The 16560-nt window shown below is 39.8% G+C and overlaps 1 protein-coding gene and 1 pseudogene across 3 annotated transcripts; both read right to left on the bottom strand.

Moving 5' to 3' along the window:
* On the bottom strand, nucleotides 5989–13428 carry LOC105160096 (annotated as a pseudogene).
* Nucleotides 13657–16554, bottom strand: LOC105160038 (ureide permease 1). Of its 3 annotated transcripts, none has more exons than XM_020693444.1 (8): nucleotides 16460–16554; nucleotides 15614–15916; nucleotides 15221–15359; nucleotides 14952–15129; nucleotides 14821–14864; nucleotides 14612–14703; nucleotides 14160–14534; nucleotides 13657–14075 (listed from the first exon to the last, which is right to left on the bottom strand). In XM_020693444.1, the coding sequence occupies exons 2-8, from the start codon at nucleotides 15848–15850 to the stop codon at nucleotides 13923–13925; spliced, it is 1218 nt and encodes a 405-aa protein (XP_020549103.1). In that variant the 5' UTR covers nucleotides 15851–15916; nucleotides 16460–16554; the 3' UTR covers nucleotides 13657–13922. The 3 variants fall into 3 exon arrangements, with proteins under 3 accessions (XP_020549103.1, XP_020549101.1, XP_020549102.1); XM_020693442.1 differs by lacking the exon at nucleotides 16460–16554 and adding an exon at nucleotides 16306–16453; XM_020693443.1 differs by lacking the exon at nucleotides 16460–16554 and adding an exon at nucleotides 16306–16453 and having other exon boundaries at nucleotides 14612–14700.

Genomic DNA, 16560 nt, shown 5'->3' with positions numbered 1-16560 from the left:
CAGTAAAAGCCTAACTACTTAGATTAAGAATGATCATATCCTACCTAGACTGCTCTAACACTTGCAGGCAACATTGTGACATAGCAAATAATTTGGGTATTTTTCAGCCAAGTATTTATGCTAACATGCAAGAACAACAACGCATAGCAGAAATGATTCTCCAATTGGAGTCCTTCAACTGATCAGCATTACTCAAGAAGCTCAGAGAAATTCGTCTTGCTGACGAGCAGGAAATTCTTCTCTTTTTTGTGCAGGAGAGTCACCTACTCCAGTAATCCAGCTCTACCATATGCACTCCTGGAGTGGTGTGGGGGGGGGGGAAGTGATGATATCCCAAAAAATTATTGCGCCAAGCCCACAAGCTAGGCATACTAGTCCAGCCGGTTAAGAGCCCAACTGGTTCATCAATAAGACAGATAAAGGCCCACCAGCAAGACGGATAAACCCCATCAGTGTGGAAGAAAGTCCCATAGGTTTACCTGCTACTTTACTGAACTGGCAGGCCCAAGAAATAAATCAATTTTAGGCGGACATGTCATCTTGTAGCTAGGAGGACATGTTATATCGCTTGTCAACACATTTATACACGTGATTCTAAAATATCTCTAGGTGGTTCCAAGTAAATCAATAACAAATGAGCTAGGAAATCAACAAACAACCAACTCTAGGCTTTTTAGGCAGATATGACAAGGTTCATTCCAACTCACGTATCTCAGTCAATATTTATCCAAATCTCAAGCGGTTTATTTTGAATGATAGCCAGTCCAAATGGCTTTCCAACGCCACAAGGAACTCATTAATGAACCCCATATCCTGCTCTTCACATGCCTATAAATATAGGTATTGTAAGGTCATTTGGTAACATCATTCCACACTCTCAAACTCCCACTTGCTCTCCTCATTTCTCTTGATTTTTTAACTATTCTAAACTTATATTTTGCACTCCAAACCAATATATACACCTTATTCTCATTTTATATCATTATTCCCACTTTAATTCAAAATTTTCCTTTTATTTCTTCATAAACCATTACTGATTTAAGCATTGAAGTACTAACCTCTGTTTTGCAGGGCTAATCCTATGATAATCTTAAGATTTTCTCGAAAATCCTTCGACCATAATGGTTTAGCCAAATTTTTGGTAAGCGTCAATATATAAAAAATAAACAATATCATGATAAAGGCAAGGCATTAGTTTAGCTATAGGATATGAGTGTAAATACCAATAAACATTGAAATTTAATGGACATAAATATATGAGTAGGAATAAATTTAAAGATTATGAAAAAAGAAAAATAAATAAAATTATAATATGAGTAAGGAATAACTTCAAATATTAAGGAAAAGAAAAAATAAAATTATGACAAGAAAAAGTGTAAAACATCACTTCCGCCATACAAGAGCAAAGAAAAGAAACATATAGAGTATTAAGTTTTGAGATCGTTTAGTGAAGAATAAAAAAATGGTAGTATGGCGCCTATCTAATAAATGTAGAGATGTTGAGTAAATTTTGTCCTATTTTACAAATATGTTGGAGACCACTATCATTAGCTAATTGGAAATTTTAGTTCGGATATACACAAATAGTATATTGTAAGATATTTTATTTAATTTTGATATTTTTAGTGTTAATAAATAAAACTTAATCATAAAGCAAACTCACATAAATATATAGTGAATTAATATAAAATAGAATTTAATGTTATTTAAGATAAACTACAATTAAATTACTATTTTAATATTGAATATAATATTTTGGATAAATACGAAAAATAATATTTAATATATTTAAAACATACGATATTTCAAACAAATAAGAATCTTTTTTGTCAATTAAAAAATTCAATTACAAAGTTTTAGAAAAATAAAAAACAAATATCAAAATATTTAAAATAGGTGATGTTTTTAACTAATGTTTTATTTGTAACTTAAATTTTATTATAATAGTGGAGATAAGATTTGACAAATAAAATAAAAATATTTCAGATATTTAAAATAGATAATATTTCTATTCAACAAAATGTTTTCTTGATAATTAAAAATTCAATTACAATCCTGGAGATAAGATTTTGGATAAATGTAAAGTAAATATCTAATATATTTAAGTAGATGATGTTTTTAACTAATAAGATTTTTTCTTAACAATCAAAAAATTCAAAATTATCAAAAATTAGTATTCCATCAAAATTAACTAAATTTAGGTCAATTATCATTCTGCTCTATATCTATATATATATATATAGAGAGAGAGAGAGAGAGGGAGAGAGAGAATGAGAGAGAGAAATAATATACATGATAAGTTACAATGATTTTGACGTTTAACATAATTACGAACATCCTCTTATTTTTTAAAAAATTATCAAGATCTCTTGATTTTAACGGTTGTCTAGCAATTAGCCCAACCCGTTATGTTATCATTTATTTTTTATAATAAACTAACTAAAATACCCTTGTAGATTAAGAATTATATATTTATTATTTTTTTGTGTACTATGTGGATAATTTTTAAAAAAATTTCATCCATCCAATTCGATTTTTAAATTTTTTTAATTTTTTAAGAAAAATATAAAAAACACAGTAAGGACGATAATTTTATAACTTTATCTAAAGATTACATAAATTTATCAAATATTACGGGAGTATTTGTAATTTTTAAATAATGAGAGGATATTTGTAATTATGCCAAACTAAGGTGGTTGTAAATTTACCCTAATATATATGAACAAATGTTCTAGAGAAGACGATGATAGTGAAAGAAGCCTAAAACCTTTGTATCCCTTTTCTTCTCAACCTCTATGAGATAATTTTGCCTTCTTATCTCCGATTACTTTCTCCAAATCTTATGTTAGAGAGATGTATGCAAGTCTTAGTGCCCATTACAAATAAAACAAACAAATAGCAAATGATCAAGAAGTAGAAACTAACCATAGTGTTTGGTGTCATGGGCTGCCAGCGCACTCGGCACCCTTAACGCACACTTCGACCACTCAATCGTTCTACATGGCCGACCAATCAACCTTCTCCGACAGATGCTTGACTTCCGCAGTCTTAGAGTTTTAGGTGTTGGTCTTTTACTTTGCTTTGTTATTTTGCTTTATATTGTTTAGATTGCTCAAGTGATGTTACTCCTGAGATGCATTTTTCAATCTTTTCATTGTCTATTGCTTTGAATAGGATTTTTTAAGCTTATTATAGGGGGGGTAATTAGTTCAAGAAGCTTGGTTTAATGACGTGTTAGAGTCCCCCTCAAGGTGATCCCCTTGCTCTAGCATCGTTGTCCACTGTATATGCATTTTTCAGCTTTAATAAAATCTCCTTTCTGAAATCGCGTGTGCAATTTTCTATCGTTGCTGTTGTTGCTCTCAATATTGTGCTTCTTGTTGGTGCGCTGCGTTAGTGCCGAGCGGGAGTTCGAGTGTGTGTTCTGATTGGCGGAAGTAGTCAGCGGACTACTAGCCACACGGTGCGCGTTGCGGAAGGCGCCTCGTGAGAAGCGGTATCAGAGCCAGGTGCCATCATGGGACCGAGGTAGGTTGCGGTAACCTAAGTGAATCCTGCTGCGAGAGCGTAGGGGCAAGATGCGGAGAGCCCGTGACATGCAGCATCGCCTAGCGAGCCAGCTGAGAACCCGGAGGACGGACACTCCCGGTTGACTGAAGTGGTGATGAATTTGGTGGAGAAGGTCTCTTCCCTCGAATCTGATATCACGGTGCTTAATTAGGAGCTGGATGAATGTCGACAGGTGATCCAACAAATGGTTGGTGCCTTTGGTGGCGATGGTTTTGCCGATATGCGACGTGACATGGAGCAGATGTCTATTCAGCTTGGTTTGCTCCAACGTGCAGTGAGTAACACCCTTGTTGTTGCTCATGACCCCGGTGCTAGTCTTTGGATTCCCGAACCGGAGGCCTATAGCGGTGCTCGTGATGCGAAGGAGGTCGAGAACTTCCTTTTTGACATGTAACAGTACTTCCTTGTGGCAGACGTGTAGGACGAGGCAAGGAAGGTGTCGACTGCGGCCATGTATTTGACTGATGATGCTAAGTTGTGGTGGCGTACCAAGTAGGCCGAGATACAGGCCCATCAAGTGTGGCTTGATACCTGGGTCCTTCTTTGGGAGGCGATCCGAGAGCAGTTCTTCGCAGAGAATGTCGAGTACAATGCCAGGCGGGCATTGCGGAAGCTGGAGCATACAGGTTCCATGCGAGAATATGTGAAAGCTTTTTCAGCGCTGATGCTGAATATCCGAGACATGTCGGTAAAGGATAAGCTTTTCGCTTTCATGGAAGGCTTGAAACCGTGGGCGCGTATTGAGTTGCAGCGTCAACGTCTGACTGATTTGAGTTCGGCTATGACAGCGGCCGAACGCTTGGCAGATTTCAACTTAGAGACTCGGAGGGACAGGCAGACAACGTCTGGTCCCGCACAGAATAAGCCAGGTGGGGCGAGATCGTTCAGGAGTAACTCCAACAGAAGTGGGGGAGACCAGAAGCCCCACGCTCAGAGTAGCTCACAGGGCAGTTCAGGCAGGAACAAGCCCTAGGAGAACAGGAAGGGGGGCATGCAGTGGTGAGCTCCAGCCAACCCTCCCTGTGCACGACGTTAGCAGCATGAGACAACGTCTGCACTAAATGTGCATCTCTTGGGAGCATGATGGGGGCCTTCAAGAGCTGGATCTAAGGCAGCTCAATGGAATGCTTAGAGTCCTCGAAGGGCATGGAAACTCGACGGGCAATGCAGGGCCAGGATGACCTGCGTTTGGCCCGAAAGCGACCGAGAGCCTCCGTGTGACGTGGAAGGTTGCCCCGTGGGCTGCGGGATATCAGGGGCAACACCTCTCGTGTGAATGGGTGATCGAGGTAAGCACTCCAAGACCTCGTCATCCAACTCATGAGACGCGCTATCGAGTTCTAGCCGTCCATGGGGGTCCGTTGGCTAAGATGGGCGATCGTGGGACGACACCGCACTATTGGCTAAATATGATGCCAAGCTGAAAGGCAAGAAGGAATATCGGGCATGCCGTGTGAGATCATGGTAAGATGTCGGCATATCGAATGAGCCTCGAACTTATGATGCGGTCCTACTCGGGCGAGGCATAGAAGGCGTCTAGGAGGAAGGCATGCGCCTAGAATACACTGAGTGAGCATTGGACTTGAGATGGCGTTGCAGGCGCATGTGAGGACTATTGAGGAATGCGTTGGCAGGTTCCAAGAGTGTGGGCAGACGCATGGCGGCACACTAGCTATTCGAGGCCGGCTGCTAAGAGACGCCAAGGCGTGAGAGCCGAGAGGCTTGACGAATATGGGCATTTCGAATAGGCGAGCGCAAGGGCACGCGGTGCCGCGCAGGGATGCGTTCAAATGTTGCGCTAGTGAGCTTCAGTGTCGAGGACACGCGACGGACTATCGGAATACTCTGAGATGTGCGAAGGCTAGTCGAATGTTAGGCGCAACTTGAGACGCTGCACGGGCGAAAAATATAAGAGAAATACATTCCGCTGCAAGTGAAAAGACACGCCCGTGACAGTTGAATATATTTTCTAAGTGTTTTGTTGTGTTTTGTAAATATAGAAAAACAAAAACAAAAATTAATAAGTATGTGCTAGAGATAGTGTGTATATTTGGATTTATTTTTAGAGATGATATGGAATAATTTAAAATAAGTGTTTTTAGAGATGTTGTATTTTGAGAAACAAATCTTTGTCAAATCATATCTCTTATATATATACGAATATATATACAAGTGTTGTATGTTTGATGTTGTATTTTGCGAGACAAAAATCACTATTCATTGTCAAATCATATCTCTTATATATATATGTGTGTGTGTGTGTATATTTATGCGAAAAGAGATAAACAAAATACCAAGATAAGGTGTTTTTGTATGAGACCAAACATTCTATTCTGGAGATAGCCAAGAAACAAAACCAAACAAAGTCCATCTGCTTTCTTGGAGGCAGCCACCTCCTTCATCCTGTACCAGTCAAGTTCAATATTCACTACATAGCCCAATGAACTTGTAAATCAGTTCATCTTTGTGACTAGAGCAATCAGCAAGCTTTCTTTTGTTATCTGCATTGTTGGATCTATAAACAACAGATGCAAAACAAACAGCAATCAAGAAACAGGCGACGCCAGGAAAACGAACCTCGACTCTGTTGATTTTGCCATCCAAGAAATACTTTATGATTGTTCCTGGACATGCAGAAGAGCCCAAAAATGCACAACTTTCAGCACAGATTTTGTTAGGAAACCACCAGTATCATGCAGCAAGAAAGAATAGACCTCAGAGTTACCTATTATAACAGTTACACTAGCAGAGATCACCTCAGTCACCAACAAGCCGACAAAAGCCCATGCATATTGAGTTGCTAAATTTCCAAGGCTTCGAACGATGCCACCAGCCATTGCAAGCAATACACTAGGCCAGTTTTCCTATTGGGGATAAGGTTGATCTAGTTTAAATATATTTACGTACAAGTATCTCATAAACTTCACTATATTTTAATTATGATTTTACCTGAGCCAGCTGAGTTATAAAATTTGGCTCTCGACTGTGCTCTATCCAATTTCACCGAACGGGAAAGCTATGATAACAACAACCAAGAAACTTATGATAAGTATGCTGAGGAAGACGGTGTTAAAAGATAAAATTCACCAACAAAGTAGCAGAATTCATGGTGAACATTTCGGTGGGAGAAATTAGTTTTCTATTTTTGATAAAACTGATCTAGTTACAGTAAAACTGCAGAAATATATACACAATTAAAATGGAGAAGAAAAGCTAACTACTTTACCTGCCTACTCCAGCATGTAAAAGTGTTAAAAAACTAAAATTGCTAAACAATTAATAAAAGTGTAAAATTGAAGAAACACGATTTATAGAGAATAGAATAGAAGCAGAGTGCTGCAGCCTCATCATCGTCAATGGAGCTCTGCTTCTGCTGTAGTTGGGAATTGGATGATGCCATATCTTCTACAGCCCCGCCTCAAGATGAAGGCAAGGACGAGAGACCCATCTTGGAGAGTAGATGAGCAAAAGTAGGGGAAGGAAGTGCCATGGTTAAAAGGTCGGCCAATTGATCAGAACTGCGGATGTGTGAAGGAAAAATGAAACCGAGCTTAAATTGGTCCCGAACAAGATGACAATCGATGTCCAAGTGCTTCGTACGCTCGTGGACGACCGGTTTTGCAGTGATGTGAAGCGCAGCTTTCTTGTCGCACCAAAAAAGAATCGACAGAGAAACAGGGATATCAAGATCACGGAGCAAAAACGAAACCCAAAGAAGTTTACAACAGTAGATGCCATACTACGGTATTCAATTTCGGCAGAGTAACGGGAGACCGTGGCCTGTTTCTTCGTCTTTCAAGAAATAAGGGAGGAGCTTAAGAACACACAGAAACTAGTAATCGAACGACGAGAGTCTAAACAAGAAGCCCAAGAAGCATCGGAGTAGGCGCTGAGCTGAGAGGAACTATCAGAAGAGAAAAACAGACCAAATGAAGGAGTACCCTTAAGGTAGCGAAGAATGTGCAATGATGTATCCCAATGAGAGCTTCGAGGAGCCTGAAGAAACTGACTTAGTTGCTGGACAGCGAAGGAGATATCCGGGCGAGTAAAACCCAGATAGAGAAGACAGCCAACCAAGCGCCTAAAACGGCCAGGATCAGCAAGGAGGCAACCATCGTCAAGAACCAGCTTAAGGCCCATAGGCAAGGGAGTGGGAGCAGGTTTAGCATTAACCATGGAAGCGTCTGATAGGATATCTTACAAATACTTATGCTGCGAGACCAAGATGCCATGTGGGGAACGAGCCAATTCGAGGCCAAGGAAATATTTAGTAGCCCCGAGATCCTTAATGGTGAAAAGACGATGGAGATAATCTTTGACAGATTGAAGAGCAGCAGGAGAAGAGCCAGCTAACCAGATATCATCCACATATACCAAAAGGACCGTAAAGTCACCTGCAAACCGTTTGATAAATAGGCAATGTTCATGGCAAGATTGACTAAAACCAAACTCAAAAAGCTTGGGTGTTAGCTCGAGGTTCCATTGATGAGAGGCCTATTTAAGGCCGTAGAGGGATTTCTGCAACTTGCATACATGACCAGCCGGCACGTCGAGCAAGCTTTCAGGTGGGTCCATGTATACGTCTTCATCCAAGGATCCATGAAGAAATGCGTTATTTACGTCAAGCTACATCAGTGGCCAAGATTTGGAAGCTGCCAAAGAGAGAAACACACGAACAGTTACGGACTTAGCAACAGGGGAAAAAGAATCAAAGTAGTTTACCCCCTCAATCTGGTTGTAGCCCTTCGCAACCAAACGAGCTTTGTAGCGATCAACTGAGCCATCCGGCTTGAGCTTCAACTTAAAGATCTAGCGTGAGCCAATGGTTTTCTTCCCCGGCGGCAAGGAAGTGTAAGTCCAAGTTCTATTCGCAGCAAGAGCCTGTAATTCCTGAGACATAGCTTCCACCCAATGCTCGTCTTTACTCGCCTAGAGATAACTTTTAGGTTTCTGCAAGGCAGACAAGTTGGCAACAAAACATCTATGTGCAGCAGAATAAGAAGAAGGAGTGCAAGAGGGTGCAGAATAGGAGCAATTGCAAATATAATCAGTAAGCCAAAAAGGCTTGGAATGTCTTCTTTGAGACCGACGCAGAGTAGGAGAGGAAGGTGTTGTGGCTGGAATGAAGTCAGAATGAGGAGGAGTGGACACAGGTGCATCACAAGGGGTTTCGACATCATCAAAAGGGATAGGAAGACATACTGGATCAGATGTCGAATGAGCAGAACCGAAAGGAAAAGAACTTTCACGGAATGTAACATCTCTAGAGGCAAAGGAAATGTGTCTGTCCAAATCATATATCTTGTAGGCTTTCTTCGATTGGCAATAACCTGAGAAAAGGCATTTTGAAGCTCTTACATCAAATTTGTGCTTGAGGGGTGAAGTGTTGGTGGCAAAACAGATACAATCGAAGACTTTGATGTGGTTGAGGTTAGGAGGTTTGTTGTAGAGTATTTCAAAGGGAGATTTCCAGTGAAGGACGAACGTGGGAAGTCTATTGATAAAATAAGTCGCCGTTAAAACGGATTCACCCCAAAATTTTTTAGACAAATGGGCTTGGAATAACAGGGCTCTAGCTAGTTGAAGACCATGCTGGTGCTTGTGCTCGACAACCTTGTTCTGTTGAGGGGTGTATGCACATGATGTCTGATGAATAATCCCAGAAGAAAGGAATCAGGACTGACACTGAAAGTTGTTAAACTCGGATCCATTGTCTGAGCGAATGCACTTCACTGAGGTATGAAATTAGGTTTTAACCATAGCAAGAAAGTTGGCTAAAGTTTGATGCACCTGTGATTTGTATCTAAGTAAGAAGGTCCAAGTGGCTCGGCTGAAATCGTCCATAACTGTTAGGAAATAATTGCACCCAGTTAGAGAACTCTGATGATAGGGCCCCAGAGATCAGTGTGTAATAATTCGAATATAGAGGTGGAAGTGATGCTACTGGAAGGAAAAGGAAGACGGTGTTGTTTCGCAATAGGACAAATTTCACAGTTCAAGTCACGGGATGGGGTTGTAGTTTTAACATCTGGAATATGTTGCATTACAATAGAGGAGGGATGTCCCAGCCTCAAGTGCCATAAGGAATCAATACAATCATGTGAGGTAAGACATGAAAACTGCTTATTAATACAAGACTGTATCACATTAGAATCAAAGGAGGATTTGTCCACAAAGTACAAATTTCCAGCTTCATTGCCCACTGCTATAATTCGATTACTCTTCAGGTCTTGAAACATACAATGAGACGCATGAAACAACACTTTGACAGATAATAAGGAGCAAAGTTTGGGGACTGAGAGTAGAGAACTTGAAGGAGGGAACCAACAATACATTGGTGAGAATGAAATTTTTTGTGTAGAGTAACAGTTCCAGTATGTGTAACCGAGGGAGTAGAGCCGTCGGGTAAGTGTGTAAGTGTGGGATTTTTAAGAGCTGTGAGGTTTTCAAGAAAGCAAGTATTGCCACACATATGGTTAGTTGCCCCCGTGTCCACAACCCAAGAAGATAAAATGTTATTTCCAGAACTAGTAAAGACATCATTCATACCTACGAAATCGTTTTCATGAGTCGAGTTCCCTTGCACCTCAGGCTGTACATTGTTCTTCATCAGCCTTATTAACTCTTGCAGCGACTCTTCTTTAGTGTTGTGTTGCATCTGGTTCTCTGGTCTCATTATTGTTCCCACATTATAGGCCTTGGCAGATCCCACATCTTTATTTCTCCTCCCCATGAGTTCCTTATACCAATCGGGTGTACCGTGGAGTCTGAAGCAAGTGTCTCTGCTATGTCTCATTTTGTTGCAATGCGTACAATGTAATGTGCGTTTGTCAGCATTATATCTCTTTTTATCAAATCTGGAGCCACTTCTAATGTTCAATGCAATGTTCTCAGTGTTGTCTGCAAGTTCGACGTGAACTCGCTTCTGCTTCTCTACACTTTGTATTAAGGAATAGGCTTTGTTAACTGTAGGTGCTGGATCCATAACTAAGAGTTGGTGTCTTACACTATCAAATGTGTCATTGAGCCCCATAAGGAATTGTATAAGTTGCGTGAAGGCGGCTGATTCTGCAACTGTGTTCCAAGCGCCACAAGTACATCCGTTACAAGTGCATTGCGGAGTTGGCTTTAGCTCCCCCATTTCATTCCAAAGTCTCTTCATGTTCGTAAAATACGTGGACAGAGGTAGATTCCCTTGCATCATAGAGCATATTTCTCGTTGGAGTTGGTACAATTGCGGACCATTACAATCACCATATCGCTGTTCTAAATCAAGCCACAGACTCTGTGACGATTTCGTATACATGAACGCTTCAACAATCTCTCTGGAAATTGAGTTTAATATCCAAGTGGTTACCATGCTATCGACTCTAATCCATTGCTCAAAGTGTGGATCACTGGCGTGCGGTTTTACAGATGATCCGTCAATGAATCCGACTTTCATCTTAGCGCATAATGCTCTTTTAATTCCAAAGCTCCAGTTTAGGTAGTTGTTTCCAGTAAGAGCTGCACTTACTTACCAGTACCATCCTAGGGTGGTCAGATTGATAGGATCGCATTTTGTGCTTATTTTATATAATATTTTAGCCTATTTTGTGACCAAATGCTCCTAATTAAATATTATTTTGCAGCATTAGGACAAAAGAAATGAAAAATGAAGAAAAGCACCAAAATGGAAATTCAAACAAGACTCAAACTCAATTTTTGGCAAGAGTTTGGAGCTGCTTGGACTACCTCTGATGAAGGAAGAGATTAACTAGGATTAGGATTTTATCTCTACAAGTCTTTTAGTTCAATTAGGAATCTACTTCTAATCCTAGTAGAACTAGGTATCAAGCTATTATAAATAGGTGATGTAATTCACTTTAAGAGACAACTTTTGAACTCTTTTATTTCTCTACGCTTTTATATTATTTTGCTTTTCATGCGTTCGTCTATGAGCATGTCTAGCTAAATCTCTCATTCCGGTTGAAGACTTGGTGAACGCTTAAATCCAACGGGTTGTGAGATCTAATTTGTGCTTTCTACTTTTATTCATATTGGTATTTGTGTTGTTCTCTGTGCTTTTATTACAAATAATCTGATTTATTGTCAAGAATATTTGCCTAGCCAATTGAACTTTCAAATCCGTAATTGTTTGTTTAGTTCAATAACTAGTGGTAACACAACATAATTGATTATGTAGAAGTTTTCGATTATGTTGTGGGGAATGTACAATCTAACTTAAATAAATCCTCGTAGGAATTTATTGGTTAGAATTGGGCCTTTCTAGTTCTTAATGCTGTCGGTAAATTAAATCTTGAGGACGTTCCCAAGGTTGTTTACTGATTAGGGATTTAGTCAATGGACGTTCCTTGACTATCCACAAGGTAAGGAAAGGTGAGGTCGTTAGATCGTACCAATTGCTATAACCAATTTATCTATCATGAATAATTGTTATCTTTGCATCTATGATCAACCGTGGAATTAAGTGTGATCCTATTTTTAACTCTCTTATATTTATCTCTTCTAATTTTATTAGCTTTTTAGTTTTATTCTTCTTCCAATCAAAACTCCCCCTAATTATTTTCGTTTTCGAAGGAATTAATTTAAAATCAATCTCTGTGGATTCGACCCTACTCACACATCTACAAAAGTGTTCGTAGGAATTATTTTTGGTGGATTCGACACCTATCACAGATCCATGGAATTGCAACTGTTCAGGCAGAGGTGCCTCTCTGGATCCAGTCGCCGTCGTAGTGGCTGAAGTTGCTGCCATTGTTGTTCAATTTCAAGCTCCGTCAAGATCAAATCTGTTAGGTAATCAGAGTCCTTCAATTGAAGGCTCTGATACTATGTTAAAAGATCAAATTCACCAACAAAGTAGCAGAATTCATGGTGAACATTTCCGTGGGAGAAATCAGTTTTCTATTTTTGATAAAACTGATCTAGTTACAGCAAAACAGCAGAAATATATACACGGTTAAAATAAAGAAGAAAAGCTAACTACTTTACCTGCCTACTCCAGCATGGTCACCAGCGTGTAAAAGTGTTCAAAAACTAAAATTGCTAAACAACTAATAAAAGTGTAAAACTGAAGAAACACAATTTACAGAGAATAAAATAGAAGCAGAGTGTTGCAGCCTCATCATTGTCAATGGAGCTCTGCTTCTGCTGCAGCTGGGAATTGGATAATGCCATATCTTCTACAGACGGCCACGTCTTTCCAGGAGAGTGAGAAGAGCCGGCCAAGTGCCCAAGAAAAATAAGGCCCAGAGCATGCATGATGTAGCAGCTCCTTTACTCTCCACCAGAAACATTTTGACTCCAGAGAAAAAAAAATTTCTCAGATGGAAGTCAGAAAGATTAGAACACCCTGCAAAATGCCAAATGCCAAGCCTGATATTTACAATCCAAAGCAACAAAACTTCTCTGAAAGAAATGGACCTGCCCTTTCACTGCAGATTTCGGCTTTTGTATTCGCCAAAACTGCAGTTAAGAGGGTCAGAATAAAAATTCAAGAACTCCAGATAGCTATATAAAGAAGAGGGTCGAAAGAATGGAAAATGCTGTGTATAGGAAGTTCTGCCAAGTTGCATGCATGTAAACACACAAACTCTATTGTCTAATTATGGAAGAATCATATTCTTCATGCCGAGCTAGGAATCTCTTGTTAGACTCCTGGCATGTGATGGTTAATGTTCTTTCTTGTACTTCTGTTTGTGGCTGTTAACGCATGCCGCTTTTGTACTAATTTTTTGACGAGAAAGGTCATGGCGCTTTTGTACTAATTTTTTGTTGTACCAAAAGACAATTACATTGCACTTCTTCTCTTTCTATTTAGTACAGAAATCTTTTCCGAAACTATAAAATACGACACAAAGAGGTCAACTTTATAGCACATCCTGCCCATAAAGAACACAAGTTGGGGTTCTTACAGGCCCGCGACTTGAGCATGGAGGTGCTTAAAGAACTTGGCCGTCGGTTTCTGGACCAACACGGTGGATGATCACATTTTAGTTGAGGAATCCTCTTAAGGAAGGATTGATCACAGGTTTGTCCTTGGTTAGCCACCAAATCTTGAATGTCTTTCCTTAGAAAGGAATCTCACATCCAACACCAAAGTAGTTCATGTCGACCGAATTATACGATATTTACAAATACAGAGAGGCTGCTTAATGCCAAGAATGAAAATACACCACCTATACAGAATACGCTTGAGTTCTTTCTACTTCAAATCTTCAATTTCTCTGATGTTTAAAGCTGTTTTGCAGTCACTAAACTAGGAGCTATGGTAAACTACCAACGGATTGGAGCCTGCTTCTGTTTTCCCATCTGATAAATGCAGCTTCAATTCTTCCAAGAAAATAAAATTACTTACGGTGTCCAGATGAAGCCATAAGTACGCCGACAGCAATGATAAACATCGATAACATGCCGACAAGAAGCGCATACGTTCTTCTTGAAGATCTTCTGTACTCTCCAAACAGAAGTATACCCCAAAACGTGCTCACTAGTGGAAGCGCCTGTAATCACCAGATTGATTGAGTTATAAGCAAAGTGAAGTTCTGGCCTACCTTGGCAAAAAGAACTATGCGAGATGAACTGACCTGAACGGCATCAGCCGCGGCATATCCAGCAGCTTGACCTCCCATGAACTGAAGACCGTTCCCAAACCCACACAAAAACCCAGCCAAAAGGGCCCAACCTCTACCGTTCCAGTCTGATAGATATGCTTTGAACGATGATTTGGGTAAATTTAAGACGGGCCGATACAAGAAGCTGATGTTCAAAATGATGGCAATCACAAAGCAGGATACTGAGAAGTAGAAGAATGCAGTGTAAACACTCAAGTGGGGAACGTCATTTTGTAGCGTATGCCACTGATCATTAGTGGCCAGGTTGAAAGCGGGAGAAAAGAGGGAGAAACAAACTCCTGCAAAGAAAGTTATTGCCAGGCCAATGAAAGTGCCCTTCCCAAAAACCTGCAAGCAGGCACAAAAGAAATAAACATCCTGTAAAATTTTCAAATGAACACATTAGTATGAAAGCGGTCAACAACCTTAATTGCCCGTTTATTCTCTAGCTCTATGAGAAAATGTGCGGTTCCAAACTCTGCCTTCTCCTTGGTAGCAGTTCCATTCTCCAGATCTTCTTGTATAAGTAAGTAAGCTTTAGCATCGAAAGTAAATAAAAGGAAACAACAAAAGCAGCTGATTTACTAATTTTGAACACAAAAATGTGAAAGTGCGGACTTCATTGTCCTCTTACCCTTGTTTGCATATGTTTCCTTGGATACAGAGGCATCCTTTAACCTGTCCAAATTTAGTTCAAAAGCTCACATTCTCGCACTTATTAGTACATTAACAAGTCTGAAATATAAGCCAGTAGAAAATACATACCCTTGTGCCCTGGCCTTGCTGTCATTTGAGAAGCTAGTAAGCTTGGCTTTATTATCTGCAGCATTGGATGAATGCACAGCAGAGCCGAAACAAACAGCAATCAAGAAGCATCCAACACCAGGGAAAAGAATCTCAGCTTTGTTGATTTTGTCGTCTAAGAAATAATTCAGCGTTGTGCCTGTATAAGAAAAACAGGTCAATATCTAAACCTCAACAAAAGCTATATCATAAGTTCAACAAAATAGAAAAATATGAAAAGAAATGTATACCAATTACGACAGTTATGCTTGACGTGATCACCTCAGTCACTGACAAACCAACAAACGCCCAAGCATATTGTGTCGCCAGGTTCCCAAGGCTGAGAACAATCCCACCAGCCATTGCAAACAGCACACTAGGCCAGTTATCCTGCATTAATTTGTAGAAAAGAACTGTTGAATTTAAGCTTACCAGGAAGTAGATCACATAGGCAGCAATTCAGGGCTTATTTTAATGTAGAATTTCAAGAAAGGCAGTGACATTTCAAATCCTCCACACAACCATAGCAGTTGCAAGAAAGCAGATACTCACTATTACCACTGTCCAATTATTCGAGAGATATCGACAACTATGTGGGGGCATACAGATGGATGTGTTAGACACAATCAGTAGGATGATCTCACCTGAGAGAGCTGATTTATAAAATTTGGCTTCTCAATTGTGCTCTTTCCAATTTCACCGAATGTGAAAGCAATGATAACAGCAGCCAAGAGATTCGTGATCGTGTAATCGAGATATGTATGCTGAGGGAGACGGCCTCGCCTTTCCAGGAGAGTCAAGATTGCAGGCCAAGTCCCCAAGAAAAACAGAGCCAAGAGCATGCAAGCTATTGCCCCTCCTTTACTCTCCACCACATACATTTTCAATCCACTGAAAACAATTCTCTCAGATGGAATGGATACAACAGTGGGAATCCCAAAGTAATCCTGTGAAAACAGATGAGAACATGAAACCTCTTAGATATGACCATATTTCAAGTGCCCCAAAGTTTCAGACAGAACAATTGGCAAACATGAAAAACATCAACTTTGAAGCAAAAAGAATACATGTGTAGTAGAGTATGAACCCTATCTCAATATGCATATTATAGGAGAAACAGACAATCAAAAAGACATCTTGCAGACAAAATCTGTCTTGTGGAGTGAAACACACTTGAATCCAGATAGATAGGTTCTTGCAAGATTGAAGAAACTTTGTCCAAACTTGCAGAAAAAGCACAATAAACTTGACTAAAGATGAAGTCAACAGATCACAAAAATGCATCAAAACAACAGCACCATTTGATGACAATAAACCTCTTGCAATTAGCCATTACCATGGAGAAATGGAAAACAGAGAAGTGTCGGAAGATGGGATTTCTCTCTGCTAAAAAGCTCCAAATGATGGCAGAAAGAATCCCAAAAAACCATTTGTTTTCTATCGTAAAAAAGCCAAACAAACAAGATTGATGGAAAAGATAGAACGTCTACCACTCCAAAAAAATAAAGCAAAATAATCTGAGTGGAAAGAGCCCACAAGCCCCAATACCCCACTTCACTCAAACAACCAAAGATTTCTTGACCAACATCAG

This window comes from Sesamum indicum, linkage group LG4 (assembly GCF_000512975.1).
Source record: "Sesamum indicum cultivar Zhongzhi No. 13 linkage group LG4, S_indicum_v1.0, whole genome shotgun sequence".
Classification (NCBI taxonomy): Eukaryota; Viridiplantae; Streptophyta; class Magnoliopsida; order Lamiales; family Pedaliaceae; genus Sesamum; species Sesamum indicum.
This window is presented reverse-complemented; position numbering and strand designations above follow the sequence as displayed.

Bases quoted from the DNA above. Each gene is read 5' to 3' on its own strand.
- LOC105160038 (XM_020693442.1), bottom strand. The intron at 15,360-15,613 runs GTGAGATCATCC...AAATTAATGCAG, and splicing joins TTATAAATCAGCTCTCTCAG to GATAACTGGCCTAGTGTGCT. The intron at 14,704-14,820 runs GTAAGAGGACAA...TACTTATACAAG, and splicing joins GGAAACATATGCAAACAAGG to AAGATCTGGAGAATGGAACT.